This window comes from Cnephaeus nilssonii, assembly GCF_951640355.1.
Source record: "Cnephaeus nilssonii genome assembly, chromosome: 17".
Lineage (NCBI taxonomy): Eukaryota > Metazoa > Chordata > Mammalia > Chiroptera > Vespertilionidae > Cnephaeus > Cnephaeus nilssonii.
Genome location: NC_137088.1, coordinates 3,834,270 through 3,846,556, shown reverse-complemented (window position 1 = coordinate 3,846,556; position 12,287 = coordinate 3,834,270). Strand labels below are relative to the sequence as shown.

Sequence of the window (12,287 nt, the reverse complement as noted above, 5' to 3'; positions counted from 1 at the left end):
GTCACAGGTGAGGATCTATGGGGGTAAAGCCTGTTTCAGTAAGAAGAACATCTCAGTGATTAAAGAACGTGAGCTACTTTGCTAAACTGGCATCGCTAATCTGACTTGACAGCGTCTTAGTGGCTTTGGCTAGTTTGGAGGCTCAGCAAGCTCAGGAACTCAGCCGACACCGCTGCACCCGCAGCACAATCAACTCCATCTTGGGACCACGGGGACCCAGAGTCGTAGACGGTCACTTAGCCCGTCAGTTAGGAAGCACCTGTCACATACTCATTGTGTGTGGGACCATGTGAAGTGAAAGCATGGACCTCAGCCCCTGGGAGCCCACGGTCTTAGAGCAAGCCCCATGAACGAAGGCTCTAAGGCTGCATTTTTTATTGAAATTTTGGAATTGAGTTCCAAGAAACACATTTACAGACAGAGGCTTTGGAACGAAAGAGGGAGGTCGAGGTGTCGGCCTAGAATAGACATGACAGGGCACATTCATTTGCATCTTTTGATCATGCGTTTACCCAAGAACTGTGCCCTGGGTACGGATGCAGAGTCTGTGTTCTCAGCATCGAGTCTGGCTGAGGAGCCGGACTGCTGATGGAGGCAGGGGCAGGGCCCACTAGGGAGAGCGGAGGATTAAAGCAGATGCATGTGTCTCTCCCGCTAAAAGCTGCTAAGTTGCAGTGAGACTGTGCAACAGGCACAGCCTGGCTGAGAGGAAAGCTGGCCTGGGCTCGAGTCAGCCCAAGCTCCCATGAAGGGTTGTCCAACCTCCGAGAGAGGAAAGGACTTCCAGGCAGCGTGCACAGTATTTCTTTAAACCAAGGTTGCCCAGCGCCTCCTGCAGGCCAGCCCTACCCATGGCCTGTTTTTTGGGGGGTTTTTTTGTGTAAAGAAAATTTCAAATGTTTCTGCATAGAAATGTTGAGTCTTTGGGGATAATTCCTAGATTCTCTATCATCGTTGCCGCTGTTGTAAATGGTAGCTTATTTTTAATCACATTCTCTGATTAGCTAGTGCTGATGTATGGAAATGCCATTATTCTTGTGATTCAACATCTGGCAAGCTTGCTGAAATGTGTTGTTCGTTATAAGAGTTGGTCTGTGATTCTACTCACTCTCCCAAACGTTTCTGTCTTCACCATTTCCTCTAAGCCAGGGCTGGGCCAGCTCGGGCTCATGGGCCAAACACAGCCCACCATCGTTTTTATAAATAAAGTTGTATTGGAACAGAGCCTTTTTTTTCATATTGTCTTTTTCCAGCTCCAACGACAGAGTTGAGTCTTTTTTAAAAAATACGTTTTTATTTATTTTAGAGAGGAAGGGAAAGGCAGAGACAAATAGAAACATCAGTGATGAGAGAGAATCATTGATCTGCTGCCTCCTGCACACCGCCCACTGGGGATCAAGCCTGCAACTCAGGCATGTGTCTTGAGCAGGAATCGAATCGTCGACCACTGAGCACACCGGCTGGACAAGAGTCTTAACAGAGAATGAATACATGGCTCACAAAACCCAAAGCACTGATCTCTGTCCCTTTACAGAACACCCCTGCCAGTCCCTGAAATATAATACCTTTAAATATCTGAAGACCATCCATCAAGACTTGGTCTTTGTGGCCCCAGCAACGTGGATTGGGACCAACATGTGCAAGGTAGAGGGAGGGAGAGAGTGTTGAGCTCACACAAAGTGAAGAACGGTCGGGTAGGAGGAATATAAAAGCGCTTCCTCAAAGTCTGCGGCCTTTTTCCTAAAAGTAGGTGCCCATTGCATGAATAGTTCAAACTGGAAACTGTCAGCGAATGACCCCAGGGCTTCCCTCCAACCCGAGTGTCCCGGGCAAGCGCGGGCCCCTGCTCTCTACCTGCACAGAGAGAGCCTTCTGGAACAGCCCCGGAGAGCTCTGCGCCCTGTGGAGAAGGAAGGAACAGGATGCCGGTTTGATTGAGCCCCCATCACGGGGTGTACTTGCACATCGTCCAGGCGTCTGAGGTACAACCCCGGGTTTACCAGGTGATGCACAGCCCTCTGGCTCCTCACTCCTCCCCTCTCCAGCTGGGGAGGTTCTTGCTTGGACAATTGTGGCCTCACGTTCCACGGGACGTAACCGCAGGGACGGCGGACAGCGGCGGCAGAGGTTCCTTGGACCATGAGTCCTTCGACCCCACAACAGCCCCTTCCACCCAGGGCACGAGTCCTTTCCAAAGGGGCAAAGCGATCGACTCAGCCAAGGCGTCGCTGTGACTAATCCGCTATTTCCAAACATTTTGTATTAATGGCACACACATCCCGTTTCCAAGAATGCCCATGTGGAAACTTCTCAGAAGACAATTTTTGCAATTTCTGTTTTTCAACAGATAATCCCACTCTGTGGGTAACAGTCCCTTCTGGTGGTTTAATGTAGCAAAACCACAGATTCCAGTGACGGCAGGTGTTGGCAAAGCCTTATGGCGCACGACTCCGCCAACACAGCACTCTGCAAATGGCAGTTAAATAAGTGTGGTGCGCTGCTGATTTCTCCTTTGTGGGCGGTGATGTTGCCAGTTATCTTGCTGAATTGTGTGCTCATGGACATCAGCGTCCGCCTAATGATTGTCCAGGGCTGGCCCGCCGGCATGGCTCAGGGGTTGAGCCTCAACCTATGAACCAGGAGGTCATGGTTCAGTTCCCCATCAGGGCACAGGCCCGGGTTGCCGGCTCGATCCCCAGTGTGGGGTGTGCAGGAGGCAGCTGATCAATGATTCTCTCTCATCATGGATGGTTCTATCTCTCTCTCTCTCCCTCTCCCTTCCTCTCTGAAATAAAAACATACATATATATTTTTTAAATAATAATAATTGTCCAGGGCTTGAAAGGGGAATAGTTGTTGCCACAAGGTTGTCTGCAGAGTCCAGGCTCTGGATGGGCCTTGTCCCTGGTACGACCCCATGGCGAGTGCCCTCCCAGTGACCCGCCCACAGGAAGTGTCCACTGAGGTTGGGGGAACTTCCTGCTTTGGCTTAACACCTGTGGCGGCTACAGCAGTCCTTAAGGTGTAGTCCCTGGGCCGGCAGCAGGAACACCAGCTGGGAACTTGTTAGACATGCAGATTCTTGGGCTCCGTCTCTACTCACTAAATCGGAGACTCAAGCCCTCGGGTGGTTGATAGTTTGGGACCCACTGGTCTGGCAAGAACACCTAGGAAGTTCCAGCCACGTCTTCACCAGGAGTAGCTCTTTGACTCACTGAACGCACAGTCACTGCTGCATAGCCCGCGTCGCCATGCGATGCACAGAAGACGTGCAGCCCACACACGTCCGAAGGCGGCATTGGGTGTGTGTGGCCCACGTGGGCACCTGGTGAGGCCGGCGCCTGGCACACGGCTGCTGTGTGATGCTTGTGTCTTGCGTTATTCATCGGGATGCAGGTAGAGCAGAGCCCTGGCTCCTGAGGACTTGGATGCACAGAATCTCCGGCGCCGTCACCTTCCCTGGTGTGACGGGGGCTCTCCTGCTCCAAAAGCAGAAGACGTTGACCTGCATTGGAAGGCAGTCAGACTTCCTCTTGTACTTTGTGTTAAAATTCGATAGAGGTGGGTGTGGACCTGAGCAGAGCGCGCCGAATGTTAAAGGCCCACGTGCCAGACGCATGTGCAAAGCCAAGGACACGGCAGTTTCCCTGCACGCACTGCGCAGGCGCACCTTCAACCTGTATAACACCGATGCCACTATTTGGCAGGAAGCCTCTTATGTCTGAGTTCCTATCAAATGCGCTACTGCCCGGCCGGGTGCGGCTGCGCTGGGGGCTGCTTCGAGTGGCTGCTGTGTGTGCAGTGGCTGCAGTGTGTGCAGTGGCTGCAGTATGTGCAGTGGCTGCTGTGTGTGCAGTGGCTGGGGCATGCAGTGGCTACTGTGTGTGCAGTGGCTGCAGTGCGTGCAATGGCTGCAGTGTGTGCAGTGGCTGCTGGGCATGCAGTGGGCGTGCAGTGGCTGCTGGGTGTGCAGTGGCTTCTGTGGCTGCAGTGTGTGCAGTGGCTGCTGGGCATGCAGTGGGCGTGCAGTGGCTGCTGGGTGTGCAGTGGCTTCTGTGGCTGCAGTGTGTGCAGTGGCTGCTGGGCGTGCAGTGGCTGCTGGGCGTGCAGTGGCTGCTGGGAATGCAGTGGGTGCTGTGTTGCTGTGGCTGCTGTGTGTGCAGTGGCTGCTGTGTGTGTAGTGGATGCTGGGCGTGCAGTGGATGCTGGGTGTGCAGTGGCTGCTGTGTTGCTGTGGCTGCTGTGTGTGCAGTGGCTGCTGTGTGTGCAGTGGCTGCTGGGCGTGCAGTGGCTGCTGTGTGTGCAGTGGCTGCTGGGCGTGCAGTGGATGCTGGGCGTGCAGTGGCTGCTGTGTGTGCAGTGGCTGCTGGGCGTGCAGTGGATGCTGGGCGTGCAGTGGCTGCTGTGTGTGCAGTGGCTGCTGGGCGTGCAGTGGCTGCCGTGTGTGCAGCGTAGCCTCTCCCATCTGCCTGCGGCCGCTCACATCTTCCAGTTCCCGGCGTCCATGGAGGCCCTGTCCCTGGCAGAGGGGCTCGGACCCAGCAAGGTGTCTTTGAAAGTAAAAGCACGAATTGTCCGCACAGGCAGACGACCCGGCTCCTGCAGGCGGAAGGGGTGTCACTGAGAGTCTGTTCCCCGGGCCATCCTGACCCTATCGCGGGCGCGCTGCTGCTTTGCGTTGGTGCGTGGCCTCGGCGCGGTTCCCACCCTTTCCTCTGCGAGCAGCTCGAGGTGGAGCAGGCGTTCTGGAACACTTCCCTCCGCAGCCTCGCTCCCATCACCTCCCACTCTGCGCGTCGCCAGCGCAGCTGCAGACAATTGCGTCCCCGCGTGTGCAGGTGGCCGGAGGAGGGGCCGGGAGAACGCACTCCTGTGTGAGGGCCTTTGTTTCTTAAAAATGATTAAAAAGGCAACAGCTTTTCCAATTCGGTGTGGGGAGTAAAGGCCAGCAGAGTTAAACTGGAAGAAACAGTCCCATAAAAGCGTAGCCTGTGCCAGATGTAACCCAATTAAACGGACCCGCTCACAGGTGTTCCCGAAACTGCACAACACGGGCGAGGAGAATGGCTTTTCCCACGCGGATGGCTTTAATAAATAGCGACGATCTCTATGCTAATGAGCATTCTGTAGACAGTGCAGACTGCACTGTCCCTCTCTGACCCAGGTCTCCACATCCTGCAACCAGGGTTGGAAATGCAGACCACACTGCATGCTTACTGACAACTCTGCCCCCAGACACAGGCGGAGCAACCCGCACCCGCCCCACGTGACCGCATAACCGCCTGCACCATCCGTGTTAGAAAAGCGTCGTCTTCGGTGAGGGACCTCGCACAAGAAGCCTTGATGATACTCACCAACACGGCCACGGTTCAAGGCCCGGCCGGGGCGCATGCCCGGGTTGAGGCTCGATCCTATTCTTCTCTTATATTTTTTTAATATATTTTTATTGATTTCAGAGAGGAAGGGAGAGGGAGAGAGAGAGAGAGAAACATCAATGATGAGAGAGAATCATGGATCAGCTGCCTCCTGTACGCCCCCTACTGGGGATCGAGCCCACAACCCGGGCATGTGCCCTGACCGGGAATCAAACCGTGACCTTCTGGTTCCTAGGTCAATGCTCCACCACTGAGCCACGCCAGTCGGGCACTATTCTTGTTACACTGTTTCAGAACAAAAATCTGGCTTTGGAGGCACTCAGTTACCTTGCCTGGAGTAATTTAGGATTAATTCAGATTAGCTTGGACGTGAAAGAGAAGGTAATCAGTGGCCACAGATTGGTTGCTCAAATGGTTTTGCTCATAGACATAATCCAGAGGGGGTGTTTTGTTAAGTATTTAAAATTTCCTGCCATGTGTTTCCCAAAAATGCCTTTGATGTTCCCGGTGACTAAGACTCTGTCTCTTTCCTCTCTATATTTTTTTATGACTGAAAAAAAAATAACAACTATTTCTGCGAGTGGCATGGGAAGCATGGAGAACTCGGTCCTGGTGGGCGCTGTGACGCGTTCTCTGTTGCGTCCCCGAGCCCGGAGCCACCCCTGCCGGCTGGCCATGGGCCTGGCCTCAGATGAGGGGCCCGCTGTGCCCGTGGCGCCCGCCGTGGGAGCTGCGGACGTTACGCGGGAAACACGCCCGCGAGTTTTCACAGCCCTCCGAGACTCAGCGCCTGGTCTTTATCCACAGGGGTGATGGGCGAGTACGAGCCCAAAATCGAAGTGCAATTCCCGGACACGGTGCCGACCGCCAAAGGAGGCACGGCCAGGCTGGAGTGCTTCGCGCTGGGCAAGTGAGTCCGGTCCCTCCGCGTCCCCGGGGCTCCCGGAGGCCGCCTCGCCCGGGGGAGGGGTGGCTGTCATTCGGCAAATGGGCCCCCTTGCCGCAGAGAGGGAACCTGGGGTAGCCGGGGAGGGTCAGGCCGCCACCCTGACGTGGCCAGGAGGGCGGGGGAAGGGCAGTTCCGAAAGGGGTGCTGCCCACATTGATGGTCTGAATGACGGCGACACGGGCCTTCCCTGGAGGGTGAACCTACAGACTCCATTCCGGTCCCAGTTTCCCAAGGAGGCACCGCACTTCCCTGGAATTTCTCTTTAAGTCGCCGGTCTCGGCCCGCTGCTCGGAGAGACAGAGGAGACCCATCGCTCTAGGAGACTCTAGTGCCCAGAGCCGTCTAGAAATTACTCCCCTTCCCCAGGGCCTGCCGAGCAGCGCTGGCTCAGCAGCGCGGGGACCGGGGAGCGGCCCCCAGCGGTTCTGTCCGAGGGCGCAGGCCGGGGAGGATGGGCACCAGGTTGCCGGCAGCCCTGCGGCCAGGTTTGCCATGAGCGATCAGAACTGCCATCTGACACGGAGCCTCAGGCCGTCTCTGCATGTTAACGATGCGTGTGAACTTCTCCCCCCGCACCTGCCCGGCAAAGCCAGGGCTCACTGCCCCCCGGCTCCCCTGGGCCCAGACGTCGCTGAGGCGACCCTGGCCCGACCCCTGTCTGCACGCGGTCTCCGTTCGCGGGCAGCAGCGTCTCCAGCCACCATGGAGGAAGTAGTTCCCTTTGCAGCTTCGGTTCCAGGTCTCATGGAAGGTTCTTTCCGTGTCCGCGTTTCTCAGTCATGACGGCATGCGCGACAGCGGTGTCTCGACTTTGCTGCAGTGCCGTGCAGTGACCGTTCTGTTCCTTTTGTATTGACTTCAGAGAGGAGGGAGAGGGAGAGGGATGGAAACATCAGGATGAGAGAGGATCATGGCTCGGCTGCCTCCTGCACGCCCCCTACTGGGGATCAAGCCCACAACCTGGGATGTGCCCTGACCGGGAATCGAGCTGTGACCTCCTGGTTCATAGGTCGATGCTCTACCACTGAGCCATGCCGGCCGGACTGGGAAACGTTTTTTATTCTAACAGGAACACCAAGTCCCTGGTAACACTAGCAACGTGGCTATGGATAACGTCATAACAGTGATGCCTGCATGTGTGTGTCACGTCGAGGGGCGCTCTCGGGGGCAGGCTTCTTGGTTTAGACCCAAGCAGGAAGAGGTGGTTGGGAGCTCAGGATGCCATGGACGGTCCTGCTTTCTCGCAGCTCATTCGCCGCTTTCTGTTCTCGCCTCCAGTCCAGTCCCCACGATCGTCTGGAGGCGGGCGGACGGGAAGCCCATAGCGAGGAAAGCCAGGAGACACCAGGCGGACGGGATCCTGGAGATCCCCAACTTCCAGCAGGAGGACGCGGGCCCGTACGAGTGCGTGGCCGAGAACTCCCGGGGGAGAAACGTGGCGCGGGGACAGCTGACTTTCTACGGTGAGTTCCCGGGGTGGCGGAGCCTGCGTGGACCTTGCCACTCAAAGCGGAAGCTGGGGCTGGCAGTGGGCTTTGGGGAAGGGCTGTGCAAAGTAGGGCCGTGCGAGACCTCGCTGGCTGCTGAACCCGCACCTCTTCTCCCCCTCCCTCCTCCTCCCTCCCTCTCACCCCCATCCCCCCGCGGCGCTGGGTGTCGGGAGGGGCGTGGGCGAGGATGTGACGAAGCCGAGGAAGAAATCAGGCCGATGTGTTGGGGCGAGGCCGCTGCGAACACATCGCAAAGGGGTTGCTTTCCCTCCCACCATCAGCCGTAAGCCTGACACCGGAAACGTGTCACTCCTCCTCCCAGTTTTTTGTTTTTTATTATTTTTTAAATCTCTACGCTTTTCTTCATTCGGATCTTGATTTGGGGCTCGTGTGAATCCTTGGTCATTCCTCCTCTTTGGTGGCATTTTCACGAACATTCGGGAACGCCCGCAGCCCCAGTGCGGCTGATCTGAGTGGAGTGGGCCAGAGCTCTCACCCCGGACATGACTTGTGTGCGGCTGCGCCTGTCCGCTCAGGTCATCCGCACGGACCCGGCTGTTACATGAATGTAGACCCTCCCGCACGTGGTCATCAAAGCAGCCCCCGCGGAACCCTGTTAGGGTATCCGTTTGGGATCCAGAAAGCGTTTCCCTTGGTGGGGCATCGAGTCCTGCCCAACGGGAACGCGCCTGAGCCCGTCTGCCCGGGTGTTGGGAAGGAATGTATACATCGGCTCCTACGCAGGAATGGCTCCGGTGGGAGCTGGTCTCCTGCCCAGGGCCATGTGGATGTGGGTGACATCCTTCTCGGGCCAAACAAAATCCTCCACTTAGACATTGGCCTGCTGTCTTCGGTCACGCATTTAATTCACTCACCCCTCGTGCCTTGGCAGGGCCAGACCACAGGGTTTCTCAGGCTTATGTGGCCCGCGGGCCGGACGTTCCCCATCCCGGAATAGAAAGTGCTCCCACAATCACCTGGGCAGCACCTGCCCTCCTTACTCACTCACCTTCCTCAGCAGGAGCGAAGACTAACGGTGCAGGCCAAGGGCAGACCCGATGGAAGGGAAACTTGCGCTTTCTGAGACGGTGGTCGTTGGGGCCTTATTTGATCGGCTGAAAAGCAAAAGCCATCACAGCTCATAGAGGGAGGCAGGTGTGTCCAGTGAGAGCCACTGGCTGCCTTTGCTAAGTGTTGAGACCAGTGGTCGGCAAACTCATTAGTCAACAGAGCCAAATATCAGCAGTACAACGATTGAAATTTCTTTTGAGAGCCGAAAACCGACTTCTGCGCATGGGCCACGAAGTTTCAATCGCACTGTACGTGAGCGCCTGCACGTGGTATTTTGTGGAAGAGCCACACTCAAGGGGCCAAAGAGCCGCATGTGGCTCACAAGCCGCAGTTTGCCGACCACTGGTCTAGGGTACTTTTTCTCACCAGCGTGGTAGTTATTTGTTGTAGGTCAGGTGGGGACAACCTGACAGTGCAGTGCGCAGGGACATGGCCGCTGCTGTTTTATTCGTTGAATAGACTTTTCGAGTCAGTGGTGGCCGGTCCTTCATGTTACTGGAGCCGCTCAACTGACTGAAGAAAGCTGTGGTTTCAGGTGTGCTCAGCGCGTTGGGAAGGTGCGCAGTGCTCGGTGGCCGGGAGGTGGCACCTTGGTTCCTGGGGCATCGGTTCCCCTCCCTGGGGAGAGTCCCCCTCCTCCCCCCAATTGCTGTTCTGAGAATCGCCTGCCCCCCCCCCCCCGGACCTGCCTGTGCAGGGAGGTGCTTTCCCAGGGGCCCGACTGGAGATGAGAACCAGGTGTAACGTCTCCCTTTTCCGCGAAGCCAAGGCATCCGTGCGCGGAGGGCGGGTGCTGGCGGTACCTCCTGGCGGTGACTCCGTCTCCCTTAGCCATCAGCCATCCCGATGGTAGGAGCTCACCGGATCGGGGACGTCCATGGGGCTGGGCCGCTGCATCTGTGGTTATTTCTCCTCAACGAGCACATCCGTGACCCAGAAACTGCGGCACTGTCTCCCCTGTCACAGGGGAGCTTAATTAAACAAAAGCGCCAGGCTGTCGTTTTTCTGTGGTTTTTGGTCTCCATTGGTTTTCCCAGGGCCGTGTTCCTAATAGCCAGCTGCCTGGATCACCACCTGGAATGCGTTATTAGAAGTAAAGTCACGCACAGATCACAGGAGGGGCGGGCCAGTCGCTGAGCCAGGAAGCTGCGGGCTGTGCAGACCAGGGGTTTCTTACATGGACACGGGCTGTGCAGACCAGGGGTTTCTTACATGGACACGGGCTGTGCAGACCAGGGGTTTCTTACATGGACACGGGCTGTGCAGACCAGGGGTTTCTTACATGGACACGGGCTGTGCAGACCAGGGGTTTCTTACATGGACACGGGCTGTGCAGACCAGGGGTTTCTTACATGGACACGGGCTGTGCAGACCAGGGGTTTCTTACATGGACACGGGCTGTGCAGACCAGGGGTTTCTTACATGGACACGGGCTGTGCAGACCAGGGGTTTCTTACATGGACACGGGCTGTGCAGACCAGGGGTTTCTTACATGGACATGGGCTGTGCAGACCAGGGGTTTCTTACATGGACACGGGCTGTGCAGACCAGGGGTTTCTTACATGGACATGGGCTGTGCAGACCAGGGGTTTCTTACATGGAGACAGGCTGTGCTCAGGGAGGACGGACCCGGGGTTTCCGCTTAGGAACCTGCTTCTGCTTCGGGTCCCAGGCCTTGCAGCCCATTCATCAGCTCTTCACCCCCGCCCCCACCCCCACCCTCACCCCCGTGCCAACTCCGGCCCTGCCTTCACCTCAGGGCCGCTCCCCGCCTCACCCGCCCGCAGGCCTGCGGGGCGCCATCCCGTTGCTGCATCCCACGGTCAGCGATCTGCCCGCAGAAAAGAAGCCGGGCTGGCGTGAAGATTTGGGAAGCGCCTGTCTACAGGTGGTCAACTGAAGCCAAGTTACTATCTTTGGGCTCAACAAACCGCAACCAGGGAACGTCGACGCACGTGCGCCAGGCCTCGGGCGTTGGTTCCTGTTCTCCGAGGGGGTGTGAGCAGCGAGGGGACGTGATCTGCAGGGCTGCGGTCAGCTCCGTCACGGGAACGCGCCCTCCCATCTGCTCTTCCCGTTAGGCTTTTTTTAATGGTTTTTAGGATTGTTATGTTTTGGGGGTTTTTTATATAATATTTTATTGATTTCAGAAAGGAAGGAGAGGAGAGAGAGATAGAAACATCCATGATGAGAGAGAATCATTGAACGGCTGCCTCCTGCACACCCCCCACTGGGAATCCAGCCCACCAACCAGGCATGTGCCCTGACCGGGAATCGAACCGTGACCTCCTGGTTCATAGGTCGATGCCCAACCACTGAGCCACGCTGGCTGGGCAGATTGTTTAATTTCTAAGTTCTAAGGCTCATGCTGGCATTTGTTTCCATTGGAAATTTCTGGTTTTGGAGGATCAGGGAGCCAGGGAGCCCTGGGGATTGTTTGGCCACTGAGTTCACGGAACATCCGTCGTCAATAGAACTGGGTGTCAGGTGCGAAGCCCACACGATTCCAGCTGCTCGCACCCAGGCGCAAGCATCAATGCAGGTCCTTCCTGGCCGTGATTGAACCAAAGATGGGAATGAAGGGGTTGTGCATCGTCCCGGAGACGAACAGTGTCAGAGGGTCAAGTTCAACACAACCGTGAACCTTCTATTTGAAGGTGTCCCGTGAGATTAAGACCTCAGATGTTTTAGAGGAGAGATTCTTCTACTTCACACCCAGAAAGAGCATGCACCGCCCAAACCATGGTTCTGTTCTCCTGTGTGGGTGTGTTGAATTCTATTTAATATGTGGGATCTACCTACATTGCCCAGAATTCAGACTCTACCTTCCTTCTGAAATAATAGTGCTGAGCAACCCAGCTCAGGCCTTCCTCAGAGATGGTGTTCGGGCCTGGAATTCTAGAACACAGTCTAGGCAGGGGTCCTCAAACTTTTTAAACAGGGGGCCAGTTCACTGTCCCTCAGACCGTTGGAGGGCCGGACTATAGTTTTAAAAAAAGATGAACAAATTCCTATGCACACTGCACATATCTTATTTTGAAGTAAAAAAACAAAATGGCAAGATCACCCGCATGTGGCCCGTGGGCCGTAGTTTGAGGACGCCTGGGATAGACTCTAGACCATCAGGGATAAACACCGTGGGCCCACGTGCATTATAAAAAGGGAAGCAAGCCATGCTTCCTGCCAGGCGCTGAAATGGACTTGGAACTGGGTGACCCGAAGGCATAAGAGAGAGGGAGGAAAGATTTCCGTCAGCCCAGAACTTGAGCTCCGAAAACTCCCCGCGGAGATGTGATTCATCCACTCTGAGCCGGCAGCAGCCGCGTGGGCCTTAGCCCCGCGTGGGCACTCTGCACTCCACTCGGCGTGTTAAAAGGGGGATTATCTCATTCTTTGCCGCTT

General features: G+C 56.2%; 1 protein-coding gene across 1 annotated transcript in view; it reads left to right on the top strand.

Moving 5' to 3' along the window:
* Window positions 1-12,287, top strand: part of CNTN4 (contactin 4) — a gene marked incomplete at its 3' end in the record, with an annotated part of 315,112 nt that overhangs the window by 241,233 nt on the left and 61,592 nt on the right. Inside the window, exons 7-8 of the mRNA XM_079795738.1 lie at window positions 6,183-6,285; window positions 7,603-7,787. Of these exons, the coding sequence (XP_079651864.1) occupies window positions 6,183-6,285; window positions 7,603-7,787 (288 nt within the window). The remainder of the gene's footprint in view (window positions 1-6,182; window positions 6,286-7,602; window positions 7,788-12,287) is intronic.